General features: G+C 41.1%; 1 protein-coding gene across 4 annotated transcripts in view; it reads right to left on the reverse strand.

Moving 5' to 3' along the window:
* The window catches only part of CTIF (cap binding complex dependent translation initiation factor), a 150458-nt gene that overhangs the window by 55849 nt on the left and 78422 nt on the right, over positions 1–16187 (reverse strand). For all 4 annotated transcript variants that reach the window (XM_088152919.1, XM_088152917.1, XM_025174733.2 and 1 more), the window contains exon 7: positions 9070–9146. In XM_088152919.1, coding sequence (XP_088009045.1) covers positions 9070–9146 — 77 coding nt within the window. The remainder of the gene's footprint in view (positions 1–9069; positions 9147–16187) is intronic.

Below are 16187 nucleotides of genomic sequence, written 5' to 3' on the forward strand. Positions count from 1 at the left end.
CTCTCATTAGTTCCTTTTTATTGCACTGCCAAATTTCAGTGGCATAATTGCAAAGAGCCAATAGCTCCCATTGCATCTGCAGGAAGGAAACACATAAAAACCGAATGTCCAGTTCAGTGATGATGATGATGATGATGATGATGATGATGGTGACGGTGATGATAATAGTACCTTTAAAACATGAGAAATTCTGGGGCTACTCATGAGGGTGGCATGGCTGCACCCACTCTTTCCCAGTTCCTCTCAGCCCTTAAATGTGGTGCCCAATAAATACCAGGCAGCCAACTTTGGATTTAAAGAGTAGGGAACTTGGCCCATTCCAAATATTTTGGACTACAGCTCCCATAACTCTGTTGGTCATGTTGGGTAGGGATTATGGCCATTGTAGTCTAAAATGCATTTATCTGGAATTAAGTCCCATTTGACTTACTTCAGAGGAAACATGAATAGGGTTGCATAGCAAAATGTAAAAAAACCCCAAAAACAAAAACCCAAAGCTTTGAAATATTGTAAAGTCTGATCACTGGTTTTCCATGCAACAGACAGTCCAAACTTTAAAGGTTAAAAAAAAAACGACACTGCTAATAGCAAGCAGAAAATTCAAAAGACAAAACCACAACCAGATAAACACAGAGTTGTTTGTTGGAATCTCTTTTTTAAGTATCAATTGCATACAAAATAGTTTCATTATTCCTTTTCTTGGCCCCTGACTGGCTGGCTCGCTCCTGATGTTCAGCTGAAGGTTCACAAACAGGCCCGTCAACTTCTTCAAGATCAAATATCTAGGCACCAACTAAGTTTATTTTACAATAACGCCACTCCACCCACCCTGACCCTCCCCACAGTCCCAGCTGGAGCCCGTTACCTGGACCTCTTTCACTGTCCCAGCTTTAAGAGATCATGAATTTAAATTATTCCACTAGCCCACCTCCATCCATACCCTCCCTTTCCCTCCTTCCTTCCTTCCTTCCTTCCTTCCTTCCTTCCTTCCTTCCTTCCTTCCTTCCTTCCTTCCTTCCTTCCTTCCTTCCTTCCTTCCTTCCCTCCCTCCCTCCCTCCCTCCCTTTTCTCTTTCTTTCTTTCTTTCTTTCTTTCTTTCTTTCTTTCTTTCTTTCTTTCTTTCTTTCTTTCTTTCTTTCTTTCTTTCTTTCTTTCCAGCTGTTTTTATTTATATATCCATGAATCTTTGACCTAGAGCAATGAGTCATCTCTCTCTAGCTTTTTTTTATTTCCCCAAAATATTTTGTAGCCTGGCCTTTGAGTCAACAAACTAGGGCTGTTCAAGCATCAGCCAGAGAGAACTCCTCTGGGGGCTCTCAGGAAGGATAAACTAACCCCAATTTTCCATGGCATACAGTGACTTCCGATCTGTGGTTTTTGTGAAAGGCACAACATGCTCGGGAGCATGCGTCAAGCGCTGCCAATGAACTCATTGCAAATAGTTCTTCCACATGTATCTATAACTAGATATGTGCAGCCAAGGATGGGGTTGGTTATTCTGAATCATGGTGAAAGCTGGCTCTTGTTGCCTTCCTCAACTCTGTAACCATGCTCTGGGTTTCTGTATTTTTTTTTTAATCAGAAAAACTGACTTCACACTTCCCTTTCGGCTGCTGAATGAATGATTCACAACATGTTGTCACTGAACCCTGTTAGAAGTTATAATGTTCATGAATATTCCATGACATACAAACACCTTGCCAATCGCTGGGAAGAGGACTTTTCTAAACTGTAGATTCAGGTCCAGATGTAGTGCCAAATATATTTCTCCACATTATGTTGGATACACAATTATAATAACTTTGTGGTAGTCTAACAAGAAGATTAGTGGCTCACACAAAAAACTGCTTTCAATCATTCTCAGCTTCAGTTCTCTGGAAGCAAGCCGATGGTGTAACCTGATTGCTATGTGGATCTGACCCATTTTCCCACCACATTTTTAGGTGGAAAAATCCAACTTCTCACCACAAGCAAAAGGAACTTTTCTGGATTGGCTTGGGCTCCTGAAATTGGATTGTGTCATCTTTGTTCTTAATTGAACAAACTAAGGGTCCTTCTTGAACCCAGGGGAGAATCAACCCTGGAGGCTGTTGAGGACCAGAAATTACTGTATATCCTAGCAACTATGGGATAAAAAGTAATAGGTTTTGTCAGCATCAGTGGCTCTGCAAAGACCCAAGATGGAACCCAAATCACTGCAGACTACACCTTAATTCAACCATCTCTAATCTGATGCCTTCCACATACAGTATATTTGTATTACAATTTTCATAATTCACCACTGAGTAGGAGAGGCCTTAAGTGCTATGTGTGAACTCAAGCTTTTAAGAAACTCCACACTGCTTTTTTTACAAGATCTCCCATATCTCACCAGACTGAGAAGGGTTGGCCTAGATCTAGCTATATAATCTAACTGTAAAAAGATGCAAAGCATTTGGCAAAGTTTCTCATGATAGCCTCATTAGTAAAATGATAAAATAAGGCTAAATGATAAACTGTGAGATGGATTCATCATTGGCTGAATATCCAAACCCAGAGAATATTAATCACATCAAACTGGAGAATAGTATTGGGTGGAGGGTCAGAGAGCTTTGTGTTCAACATTTTTATTAATGACCTGGATGAGGGGGTTGAGTGGAGGCTTATCTGGTCTGTAGATGATGCAAAACAAGGAGGATGGACAAACACTTTAGCAGAGAAAAAGAAGATTGAAAAAGATCTAGGCAGGCCTGAACACTGGGCCTGAAAAGCAGGATGAAATTTAACAGGAAGGAATCCTCTTTAAATTTTAACTGTAAATTTATTTGTTGTTTTAATATGTTGTAAGCCGCCTAGAGGCCCCCATTGGGGGGAGATGGGCAGAGACAATCAATCAATCAATCAATCAATCAATCAATCAATCTGAACTTCTGTATTTGGGTAGGCAAAATAAAAGGCTCAAGTACAGGATGGGGAGATCTGGCTTGGCAGAATATTAGTGAAAAGGTTCTGGGTGGTCTAGTAGATCACTAGTTGAAATGTGAACAGTAGACAACAGGGCCCAGTTCCCTCTGTTGAGCAACCAGAACAATGAACTACAGAGCAACTGGAAGGAAACTGCCCCCAAAACTGGCCACTTAATAAATATCAAGAAATTATAAAATGCTATTGTGTTGTCAAATCCATCATCTTGTGGTTTCCAAAAACAAATGTATGGAATTTGGAAAATAAACTGTCTGAAATCAAGTATTACTGAACAGCTTGTGGATTACAAAAGTTTCATACTCAGAAAAAAGGCCTTTATAGACATTGAAGTTGATAAATGAATTTAAATCATTTAAAATCAATTTAAAATGTTGAGAACAAAAGATTTTAAAATGTTGAAAACAAAAGATTTGAAACGGAAAAACATGTTTCAAAAGCAGTAGAAAAACAAGTCAATACAAACATCCATTTGGAAGCAGCCAATGAAAATTCTGAACAGTCAATTCAAAATTACAAAACAGACCCACAGAGAAAAAGTTTTGGAGTGCATGAAAGAAACTGTAAGAAAAAGATTACCTCCTTTGATAGCTATTCAAAAGAAACATTTAAAAAGGTTTTGCACAATGCAAATAGGGTTACCCACTCAATTATGACATGAATGATCAAAGAGATGAATCAGCTCACAAACAGCCTTGCAAAAGGAATAGCAACAAAACTGGGTTATAAATTAAAAGCAAGCTGTCAAACCAAAAATCAGATTCCAGCGTGGGAAATTAAATTGGAAAATAAAATAAATCAATTTCAAACAGATATTCGCAATTTACAAAATGTAAAGCAACAAAAACTTGAAAAATGAGAAAATAAGAGCAAGTTTGAAAAAGCAAGACAATCTGCCCAGAGTCACCCCACAGTGAGATGGGCGGTGACAAATTTGAAATATAAGTAAATAAATAAATAAAATTCAGGCAGCAAAATGACTGCGGAAGTCATGGAAGAATGAAAACCAAGAACAGCGGCCACTTCTAACGAAATGGAACAATATGAAAGCAGAGCCCAGCAATTCCAAAAAAACAGGCAGATTTAAACCAATCAACAAAGCTTAACTGAAGACTTAAACCAAGTGGATCCCCTAAAATAAGGAAGACATATTGGAATTTTGGAAAACCAAAAAAACCCCACAATGATAGGGCCACACGGACATCTGATACAGGAAGGCAAACAAAATCCAAACCAACAGCAACCATCGTAGCAACAGTAGAAAGGGTGAAAGAACAAAGTCAGAAGGTGAAGAATTAGAGTTCCCTAGGAAAAGATAAACTTCGTGGACTTTAGTGGAAATATCTGTTTGTTTGACATTCCTGTTTTACAAATGATGAGCTTTTGGGCTGAATGGCCATGGTCTAGTTTTCTTTTGTTCTGACGTTTCACCAGCAGCTGTGAGCTGCTTTGTGATGGACCTCTTGACAGATCACAGGCAACTGAAATGTGAAAATGGGCTCTTGTATTTAAACCTGGCAAGCTGCTCTCTGATTGGTTCACTGATCCACTGGTCTGGCTGGTCCACACACATTGTTCAACAAGTTTCATCCAATTATTTATCTGCCTACAACTTTTAAGCTGTTAACAATCCTTGCCAGTAACATCTACAAACACTTGATCTCAAATTCATTGTACTATACAGAGCAGTGTTTTTCAAACTTGGCGACTTTAAGATGTGTGGACTTCAACTCCCCATAAAAGTCTTCCAGGGTGGCTGTGTTTCAACGAGCCTATCATGCTAGTAAGGAACACAGCCACCCTGGAAGACTTTTATGGGGTCCCCCTAACCAACTTTTTTAGACTTTTTTAGAAGCTGCTTGGACAAGTAGCGAAATGTCTCTACCAAAAAGAAAAGAGGTCCAGTTGCCATGACTCAACCTCCAGACATTGACAATGAAGGAAGGTACTTGGGTGTTTTAGAAGTAAACAATATTTTGCATGCCCAAGTGGGGAAAAAAACCAGCATCGAATATGTAAAACAAGTTAGAAAAATTTTAAAAATGAATGATGGTAATATAATCAAAGCCATTAATATCTGGCCTGTTCCTATAATATTCCACAGCAGGCATTGATGATTGGACAAAAGTGGAACTAGATGCTTTAGAACACCAGACCCAAAACTTGTGACCATTCACCATACATTTACACCCCAAAAGCGACATAGATCATTTGAATCTATCAAGGGAAAATAGTGAAATAGTGGAGAATGAAATTTTATCTAAATGATTACATAAAGGCAAGCAAAGAAAGGATGCTAATAAATGTCTGCCAGGAAAATATTTTGAAAGTGACGGAATCAAAGGTGACACACAAAACTGTACAGCTACAAAGGTGAATGAAAAAATGGAATGATCGACCACTGCACGGTCAATGGCTGAAAGAAACTGAAGGCAAGGCGAACAGTAACTAAACTTGGCAATGGCTTCAGGTTGGAGCCATCAAAAAGGAAACAGAAGGCTTAACATTTGCTGTACAAGAAGTACTAGCAACAAATCATATAAAAACATTAAAAAAAATAAAAATAGAAACAACAGCCCATGTAGACTATACAAACAGAAAAATAGGAGTGTTCACTATCTAATCAGCAGTTGTAGCAAAATTGCCCAGATTGATTATAAGACATGATTCTGTGGCTAAAATGATACCCTGAAATTTGTACACTATAAATGTCATGCCCCAAAATATTGGGTATGTTCATAATGTCGAAAACGTGCTCCAGAATGACTATGGAAAACTGTTATGTGATTTCTGAATTCAGACAGACCTTTGCCTAGAACACAACTTCCCTAACATCACAGTACTGTAGCTGAGGAAAAGCAAACTTTACTTATAGATGTAGCAATACCAAATAATACTGGAGTACCTCAAAAGGAACTAGAAAAAATGGTAAAATATTGGGACTGAACTACTGCCTTACTGAAATAATGGAATAAACCAGCAAATTATGATGATTGAAGCCTTATAAGATACCAAAATGGAACTGTCAAAATAGCTAACAAAATGAGACTTATTTGACCTCTCAACGTTTAGTTTACAAACAAGAACTTTGCTTGGAACCACATACATATATTGGGAGGGTATTTGGACAATTCTAAACATTTGAGATAAAGCTTGAATTTATCCTAAATTGCCAGCATTGCTGAGTATTTTTCAGAAGAGATTAATGGTGGTGATGGTAGCAAAATTTACATGTATCCTTGGAGGGATCAGGAGGAAAAAAACAAGACATATGACTTTGGGGAAGCAGCGATGATGTAGTTCCCACTCTTATTTAGAAGGTGATCCAACAGATCCCCCTACCCCACTTTTTTCTTTATTCTAGAAAGCCCAGCTGTGCCATGAGAAATATTAGTGGTTGTTCATTTAGAACGATGATCAGGCACTGATGCTAGAGAAGTTGTTCATAGAGAAGAAACCTGCCCTCGTGGCTGTGACTTACTGTAAGTCCTGTTGTTACAGGTTTTATATATTGTGCGTTGTGATGTTTTTTGGTATGGTATTTTTCTAGATTGTTAGCTACCCAGAGTTGCTAGGGTGTGATGGGCACCAAGTACATCAAATAAACAAATATAGAAATAAATACGTGACCAATCTCTATTGCCTACAGGAAAAGAGACACCAAACTCATCATATATAAGCACATATGAATGTTGGTTCTTGCTGGTTCTAAGAAAAAAAAGTCCCCTGTGATACTCCTGTTCAGGAAAGAGGAGAGAAGAAGGATCACTGCTGCAAAAGTATCATTTTCTTTCCCACTGAGATTTTTCCTACGTTATCCATTTCATCTCACCCCCCCACCCCTTTGAAATGATGAGCACAAGAAACAGATGCCAAGTTCCCTGCAAGACAATCTATGCTTGGTGAAATTCTCAAACAGAATTAGAGAACCAGCTTTTAAGATGCTGTCTATATTTTGGGGAAGAGACAGAGGACGGGTGACTTAAAATCCACACATCTCATTGAAAGCTGATTTATTTTCACGATCTACCAAGGACTGGGTTTTCTAATTAGGATCCGCGGTCTCTTATTCATTAAAATAAAAGATATGTTCTCTGTCTCCTAAGAGTAAAACTCAAATGGCTGGGTACCAATCGTTCTGGATGAAAACCAAGACCATTCAAAAACAGTTTCAGCATATTTAGGAGACTTTCTAGGAACATACGATAAATGGTAACTAGATAAATTAGAAGTAAAATAATTTTTTTTTTCAAATGGTCACAATAGGTGGCAGCATTCAGCGGACTTTGGCTGATCTCAAAGAAATGAAGTAGAGTCAGGCCTGGTTAGAAGTTGAATGGGAGACTACTGGACCACATCTGACCCCAAACTCATTTCTTACTTACTTGAGAACCTCCTCACCATTTAGTCCCCAATAGTTGTATCCTGAGTTTGCACGGCCCTCAACCAACAAAAGAACTGCAACAGAGATGTCCCCAGAATCTGATGCTTTCATCAGAATGATCAAAGCAGCATCTCTCATTGTGTTGCCCATTGCTCCTCTCTCTCTCTCTCTCCCTCCCCCTTCATTTCTTCTAGGGGTCTTCTTCCTGTCTTACGGGAAGAAGAATAGGAACGGACCAGTGGGCCAGCCCAACCCCCTGATGAACGACAGACTTCTGTAAGCTGCCCAGATTAATAATAGATTTAGGCTCCTATAAATCCTATAAATAAATAAATAATAAACAAACAAACATTTACAAAAAATAAAAAGGCCCTAGAGTTACACCCCAGAAAAACATAAAAAAGCCAGTTTGGTGTAATGGTGGAGGTGCTGGACTAGAAATGGGGAGGCAGCAAATTCTAGTCTTCCATGAGGCGTGCAAGATGACTGGGTGACTTTGGGCCACCCATACTCCCTCAGCCCAACCAACCTCACAGACTTGTTGTGGGAAAAATAGGAGGCGGGAACATTATGTACACGGGTTTGGGTTGTACAAATAAAGGTGGGATATAAATCTAACAAAAATACATAAACAAAGCCTTGCAGGGTAAACCATTAAGAAAAAAAAAAGTTATCCAACTTCTTTTTCTCCTTCAGAAATCTCAGCCGAGCTTATTATCAAAGGTGGAAATGACAAAAATGGCTCACCGGGAGGCAGCTTAGAAAATGCTTTTTGCGGAAACATAACAAACAACGCGTATTTGCCAACAGCTATTCTAAGGTTCGGATGGAAAGCAAGGTGTCATTTCCTCAAGATAGGAAGTCAATTAAAATGTTAACAACAAAAACATTTTGGTTTTGGTTATTTAAACACAAAGCCAAATTACGCATAGAAAAGTCACTTGTCTAATGTCTGTCATCTTGTTATTTAACCAATGAATATTGACCAACTACTTGCATCATGAAGAAATAAGGAATTAGGGAGCTGAACTTATATTCCATTTTTCCTACACTGCAGGGCCATACAACCTGAGGCCTGAGGGCTTCTTGTAGTCCCTTAAAACCTGGAGTACAACCCACAAGGCTTCTCCAAAAGTCACTACCTATTTTTCTCCTGGTCTCCCTCAATTTTGGGAAGATGCATCCTGGTGTGCTTTCAAAGACCAACTGTGACTCTTGGTTGGAAAAGTCCTACAAGGACTTACTGATGCTATCCAGAATCTCAACCTTGGCAAGGTTCCCATGTGGGCTGCCTGCTTTAAGGTTGGAGAAGGACCCAGCTAAGGACTTCAGGACACACCACTTAAGAAAAGGACCCCTCTCTCTCTTCCATGTGCCCCTTACTCAGGGGCAGTAGGGCCACCACTCATCCCTGCTGCAAGGGAATCATGAGGCATATGGCACAGGCACCTCTCAACATGGCAGGAAGCCCTCACCATGATGTGCATATACAGTGGCAAACCGTTTCAGAGAGAGTCACACTTTATGGGCTCTGATTCACTGCCTATTCTGGTCCACCACTGGAAGCAACTATTGCATTATGGTAGGGTGGGTCCAAAAAATCTCAAATTGACATCGGAGTTTCCATCTCTACTTCATTTCTGATGTGGACAACAAGAAGAACCACATTTTTGGGGTGGGGTGGGGAATTTACAGATATTCAGAATACAAAGTCTTTCTCCTACCTCCGGTCGTTCCTCCTCCTCCTGAATAGTTTTTTGGTGTGTGCAATTTCTGCTTCGTGTGGCGATGGGTGACAACCCTGGCATAAAACAGCAAAAAAGAAAGATGGTTATAAATTCAAAAAGAAGAGCCAGAGAATATTCATGCTTATGACAAGGAGCAGCGCCTTCAGAACCTCCTGAAACACTGGTTTAGAGAAGCCGCTCATTTTAACTTTTCCTAAGAGTTGCTAGAACAAAATAAGCTTACAATGACTGAGGGCAGAATCGCATGCTGTTCATACAATCAAGCTTCATCTCTGCAGTGAACGCGAAGAAAGCTATTGCTTCAAAGCTTCAAAACCACTGTACCTCATATATCCATGGCCATTCCACAAGGGTCTGGGAATTGAAGTCCATACTTCTGGAAGGAACCTAGACTGTGGATGCCCGGACTAGCCTTTTCAAATTCTGGCATTCATCCAAAATCATTGTAATGGGAATGTGCCTTTCATCTGTGCACAGGGTCACCAGGCAGCTATCATGGAGTAACGTAGCAAACGGGTGGACTAATGCACCAGCTCCACCAAAGAGGACCCCAGCATTGTATCTCTTTATGAAAAGTCCCCGAGGGTAGCTGTCAACCCTTCAACTGCAAGGACCTCTGGAACTCTACTTTATTGTTGTAGGGTATTATAACAAAAATCTTGACAGCCCACCAGCATTTCCTTCTGCCCTGTCTTATACCAAACAGAATCAAGGCAAGATAATCTTGAGTCTCTTTCCCACACTCCCTTGTTCCCAGGGCTGAGATGGTGCTTATTGTCTCTCATCTGCTAATGGCTCTTGCATATCTTCATCAACTTTATCGCTGTTTTCCTCTACAGTAGCATGATGCAGTTTGGAAATGCAAGTCTGGTTCTGGTGCAGGAACTGTCCTTTGTATTCACGGGGGCTGGCAGAGGCCTCTGGACAGTCACTTGGAGAACGAAATGCAGGACCAACTGTTTTTTTTCCAACTGCTTTTTTATCCGCATGATACAGTTCTGACTTGCCTTAGAGGCAATTTCACTGTTACTCAAGGTAGGTTAAGGTGGTTTGATCCAGTAACAGATTGAGCACAATTGAATTCCTATCAAATTCAGCTAACTTATTTACTTAATACACTTCTATGCTGCATTCTAGTGTTAAATATCTTAGCAAGGTGCACATAATTGCAATAAAAGAGAAATTCAAATAAATAAAAAGGCAAGGAAACAACTTACAATAAATCAAAGCATTCAATATAAAACATGTGTGAAATTTGGATATTTAAAAGGTGAGAGTGGAAGGAAAAACATTCAAGAGCATCATTCACACAACTATGGCCTGGGTGCAGAAAATAACTTCAGCAGGCACCACCAAGACTTAATGGCAGATGCCTCCCAAATATCAGAGAGCACATTTCAGGAAGTGGGGCCACTCCTGCAGAGGAAGTTTGCTTGCAAATAACCACAAATCACAATTTGCAAGATGCCCACAAGCCGTGAGCCCCTTAGAATGGCATTCCACTTTGGCCACCCCAAAATGCAGATACCAACTCCAGATTGAGCTTCATGAAGACCAGAAGGATAAATTACTGTTGTCAAAACTGCAATGGTTTGAACACTGGAGTGGGTGCTTCTTAACCAGTTTGATCTCAACATCTCCAGTTCTCATCCTAAGTTTTCCAGAACTTGCCTCCTGTCTCCTAACATTTCTTATATTCCAGGTTTTCATATCAATCCTCTCCCCATCCAACAAAAAAATAACATTAAGTTTGCTCTACTTCTAGCATGGAAGGGTTACCTCATCAGATCCATCAAACCACTGAATGTGGATTTAGCTTACAACCCAATTCAACCTTTGAGATCAGAAAAAGAGAACCTATGATCCTTGAATGGTGAGCCTCAACTTCCTAGCCAGTATGGCTAATAATCAGGGATGATGGTTGGCGGAGTCTCTTATGGATTCTCCACTCCTGCTGCGGGCGTTTCACAATGTTAGAATTCTCTGTCTGCCTGACACCATTTGAACCCAGAGAAAGGGTCTGATGCTATGTTTAATCCTCTTATGAAGATTTAGAACTTCATTACTTTGTGTAAAGAACTTTCCATTTCTTGGAAGAAGAGGTCCTCTCGAATAATTGCAGTGTGTTATTCATTTTCCTAGAACTACAAAACTGTCAGAATTTACAAGCAGTAGAAGTGTTTTATTCACGCAACCCAGTGCTTAGCAGACTGGCCATCAAAGAGCCTCAGGAAAAGCCATTCTGCAGATATCTAGAAGGATCCATTTCCCTGTTTCCCAGGGCACCTCTTCTCCCATGAAGGTACATTACCTGGTTTGGGTGTAACAGCAAATCACAGCCCCTCCAAGCAAGGAGTCGATGAGGCTGGGGGAAGGACAAAGGAAACCCCCAGGCCCCAGAAGCATTAGCATGGCTTGGTAATGGGGCATTGCAACACCAGGACAGAATAGCTGTTCTAGCTTTTTAATTTGTTAGATTTCTGTTTTTTCTTTCCTTCAGGAGCAAAGGCCAATGCCTAGGGAATATTATTGTGGGGAATAACTTGGGCTGAGAGAGGATAATGTTTCCACAGTGAGCTGCTTTGCCACCTTGGGATCATATCAGCTAGTGGTATTTGGGAATGATCTAAAAACTTTGGTGGCACCTCACTGTATATATTGACATTCCCCATCACCACAGATCTAGTTTGAGGAGAGCCAAGCTGCCAATTGCTTGTGCAACCATCAACTCCAAGTGACTTCTGTTTGCTTCAGCTTTCCTTCAAATTACCCTGGAAATGGTACAACCAGAGCCCCATCTCTTAATGTCCAGGCGAAGAGACATAATTCTTCCACCACAACTGCGCACAGTTCAATGTGCTGACCTCCTTATCTCCTTTTGGTCAAAGCAGAGGAGCAACCTGGCCCAAATCTTGGGTATTTTTCTGGGCAATCCACTTCACCCCATGATATCTGATGCATAAGAGAAGAGGAACAATGGAATGGGGGGGGGGATTTTAAAGAAAGAACAGACATAGAACTCTCCAGGTTTCTCGATACTCAGTGCAGTCCAGTAAGCCAGCAGTGCATAACCAAAACGTCTCCAAAGATGCAGTGGGAGAATGGGCAGTTCCACCCATGCTTCTTACAAGCTGGGGCCACGAGGCTCTCATCACGTTATGGCCTATTCCAGCTGCCCCTTGCCCACCCACAAACAGCAGCCTAGGAGAAGGATCCAAGGTGTATTCTCTGGCGGCAATCTTAAGGCATTAGGAGGGAGTAAAGCAGAAAGGAGTGGGGGGGGGGGCAAAGGCAGCTGGGAATCTCTGGACCAGGAGGTGAGACTAAGCCCCACGATCAAAGAGACATTGTGTGAATTGTGAGAAGCTGGAGCAAAATATTACAGGAATCAAAATTAAGAACTTGAATACTTCAAATTTCATAACTACTGTAACCCCAAACATTCACATCACGAATGTCCAGCTGCAAACCATTTCATTGGGGTATGAAAGAGCTGGAAAGTGTTACAGGGCTTTATGCCACTGAGTCCCGGCCTCAATCATTTTACCCAGCTGTAGTGTAGGGACAGTAATACTTCGATTATGTGCCATCAAGCTGTTTTCGGCTCCTGATGACCCACAGATTTTCTTCATGACGACCTGTCCCTAACCTGTTCTTTCAAGTCTCCCAATGGCGCCCTCATCGCCTCTGTAACAGAGTCCAACCATCTTGCTGCAGTAACAGTAATACTAGCCTACCTTGAAAGGCAGTTTGTTTGATAAGAACCACGCAAGCAAATGTTTCGAGTGTGTTTCAAAAGCTAAGCCTTCTTTTCAGAGAGCCACAATTAACAAACCATCAAGAATAGTATCTATGTTCTTTAATGCAAATCTCCAATCTTAAGATACTAGCATGGGAGAAGAATGATGAAATCAGCTGTTTGAGGATTCCTCTCTGTTGGCATTACAGAAACGGGCAGTGGAGCATCCGGCAAAGAGGATTTTTTGGGGGGGAAGTCTGCCTACGTCACAACGCAGGAGCCAAGCAGAACTTTCTAAGGAGAAAATGGAAGGCACATCTTTACAGTGTACCTTTTATTGATGGCTCAAGTCAAGAAAATTAGAACATCTGGATTCCATTTTTTCCCACTATCAAAGTAGGCTATACAAATACTTTTCTGGATAGGAAAACTGAATGTGGGTGTTTTAAATTCTGTGCTTCTGAAGATTACTTATTTTGACCTTCTTTTATCATTCACTGTATTTTGTTTTGGATGTTCCTCTGCTTTGCTCTTTTCACGCTACATCCGCTCTTGCACATTAAAAACAGTTCCCGCTGTAGGTTTTTAAAAATGCACGTAGTGATGTGAATTCATTTAAAGACACTTCAGTACAGATAATACAGGCTGGAATTTTGTTTTTCCCTGTGCCAGTGCCCTTTGAATTCTTGCTTTAAATAAAATGAAGAGAAACGAAAAGACAAAGATACCTGGGGAAACAGGCAGGAAGGAAGAGAGGTCTTCAGGTGTCTGCTGGCCCTACCTGTGCACATTACCTGCCTTTATTTTCAAACTCTGGAATTCAGAAACACCAAACGTCTTTCAAATACTTCTTCTCTTGCAGGAGAGAAGCAGCAGCATGTTGTGTGCAACACAACACTTCCAAGGACAATCTGCCTTGCCCCCCCCGTTGCCTGCCCAAGGGTGCCCACAAGGTGTGGTCAAAAAAGATGTGATGCCCATTAAAAATGGACAGAGCTTCAATCACAACGTCGTGACCATCATCTAGACCAGTGTCTTCCAAACTTGGCAACTTTAAGATGCGTGGACTTCATCTCCCAGAGTTCCCCAGCTGGGGAGTTGAAGTCCACGCATCTTAAAGTTGCCAAGTTTGAAAAACACGGATCTAGACTTTTTTGACCACATCCCATGGATGCCCCGGTGTGACCTGCCTCATTGGCAACCCCAACAGGACACCGGTTCAGTGTTCACTCAGACGCGAGGAAATTGCTTTTCCGCAAGCAACACTGCTGAAAGGATCTCACCACTTTGTGAGTCTGAGAGTGCGTGTGTGTTAATGTGTGGGCTGCCTGTGTGGGAGAAGATCTATCCGGCACCTGAGTACCAAGGTTTCCTTGGAAACGAGGCTGTGAGGAACATGGTTAAGTGGGTCACGGGAGTGCGAGATGAAGCTATTTTTACTCCTGTTTTTGCAGTGCAAGGAAGCTGTATTTGGAGATCCAGCACTTATCTTTCATTAGAGCCTGTTTTTTCCACAGCTTGCTCAAACAATCCCAGATAGCTTATTCTGGGGGAACGCCCAACAGGGCAGTTGATAGTGTTCTCAAGATGGTCATCTCCTGCTGACTCCTTCTTTGTCAGCCCTGCAAGGTAGTCCTCATCAGGAAACAGACTCTACCAGAAATACAGTACTAGCACTCTCCTGATATGGGCCAGTGTTTCTCAACCTTGGCAACTGTAAGATGTCTGGACTTCAACTCCCAGAATTCTGGGAGTTGAAGTCCAGGCAACTTAAAGTTGCCAAGGTTGAGAAACACTGATATAGGCAATAATAACAGAATCTGGAAAGCCTGATCACGTTTTCCCTTCCCTCCCTCTTAAACCCTGGGGAGTTAGGACGGAACCAGACTGAGTTTCTTTTTTATGCTTTTCTTGTTTGCCAGAATTAAAGTATGTTTTTGTGTTTGTAGCCCTCACTGCATAATTTCTCTAAGGTCATCTCGGTGGCTCTCTATCTACTTCCAGCCCAAAATTAGAGGTCTCCATTTATGCCAATCACAGGGAAAATGGCATAGGCAAGGGTTACTGGAGCTCTATTTGGTGGAAATTTGGAGCCACCCACAAAGAAGCTACTTCGTGTTCCCCAAAAGATTTGGCCCTCTTAACTCTCTGGTAGTTGCCACCAAATTTTTTTTTAAAGACAGAAGGAAAAAATTATTAAAAATACAGGAAGAAATCAAATAACTATATTTAAATTACATCACATCCAAAGGGAATAAAATATAGGCTTTATCTTGGCTCCACCTCTTCCCTCTCCAGGTTCCACCTACTTCTTCCAGGGACCCCACCCAATTTGCCATTCAAAGTTGAGGGTGGTCCTTGAAACGAGTTGCACATCCCTGACCAAGAACAGGGGGGTTCAAATTTTTTAAGGCCACAGAACCTGTTAGTTCCATTATTAGCAAAGCTCTTGTAATGGAAAATTGACTGCATTCAAGTGAACTTTTTGGATTTTATCCTGAGTTTCTCGTGGAACCCTATAAAGTTCTTTCAAAGCCTGATGGTTTCACAGCACACAGTTTGAACAACCTTGATCTAGACGGTTCTGTTAGATGCATTTTGTAAGTTACCAAATTAATAAGCAAATCACCTTTTCCCCACAATGTGAGAAATAAATGCTTGTTGATTTCTCAAGGGTCCACCAGAGCATCACAGCAGGATATCAATCCAATAAATTCCTAAATAAGTAAATTTTGTCTAGGCATACAGACATTATTTTAGAAATTCTAGCAAAAAGGCTAGAATACTGAACCCTGAAGATCCTAGAGCAGCCTTTCTCAACCTTTTTACCCTGGAGGAACCCTTGAAATAATTTCCAGGTCTCAGGAAACCACTACGTAAAACTCACGAGAAATATGAAAACTTTACAATACAATTCACTTCTAACCCACACAATCCACGTTTTACGTTTACAGCAGCAGCAAAGCAAGAGGCCAGCAGCTGAGTTGTGGCACGTGAAAATTCCCACCTCTGTGAGTGTTAGCGTTGCACAGGATGTGAAGTTCAAAAACCAATGTTTACTTGTTTTCAATCATGATCTTGCACAGAATCCCTAGTAACTTCTCGTAGAACTCGTTGAGAAAGGCTGTTCTAGAGCATCCTGCCTCAATTGTGATTTAGAATATTTCCCAGGATCCTTTGAGAGAAATGAATCCTTCTCAACTCCTTGTGATTTACAAGAAAATTAGCCTATGTTACCTTCACAGGGCAGGAGACCAGACATGCAGAATATCTGATCATTTTGGAAAGCCTTCCAGTGTAAACCTCCCGTTTATGATGGTACCTTGCAGATACGTGGATCTTCAGCTTTCCCCAA

This window comes from Python bivittatus, unplaced genomic scaffold (assembly GCF_059951505.1).
Source record: "Python bivittatus isolate LINGU-HERP-01145 unplaced genomic scaffold, Pbiv_v1 ctg000570_np1212, whole genome shotgun sequence".
Lineage (NCBI taxonomy): Eukaryota > Metazoa > Chordata > Lepidosauria > Squamata > Pythonidae > Python > Python bivittatus.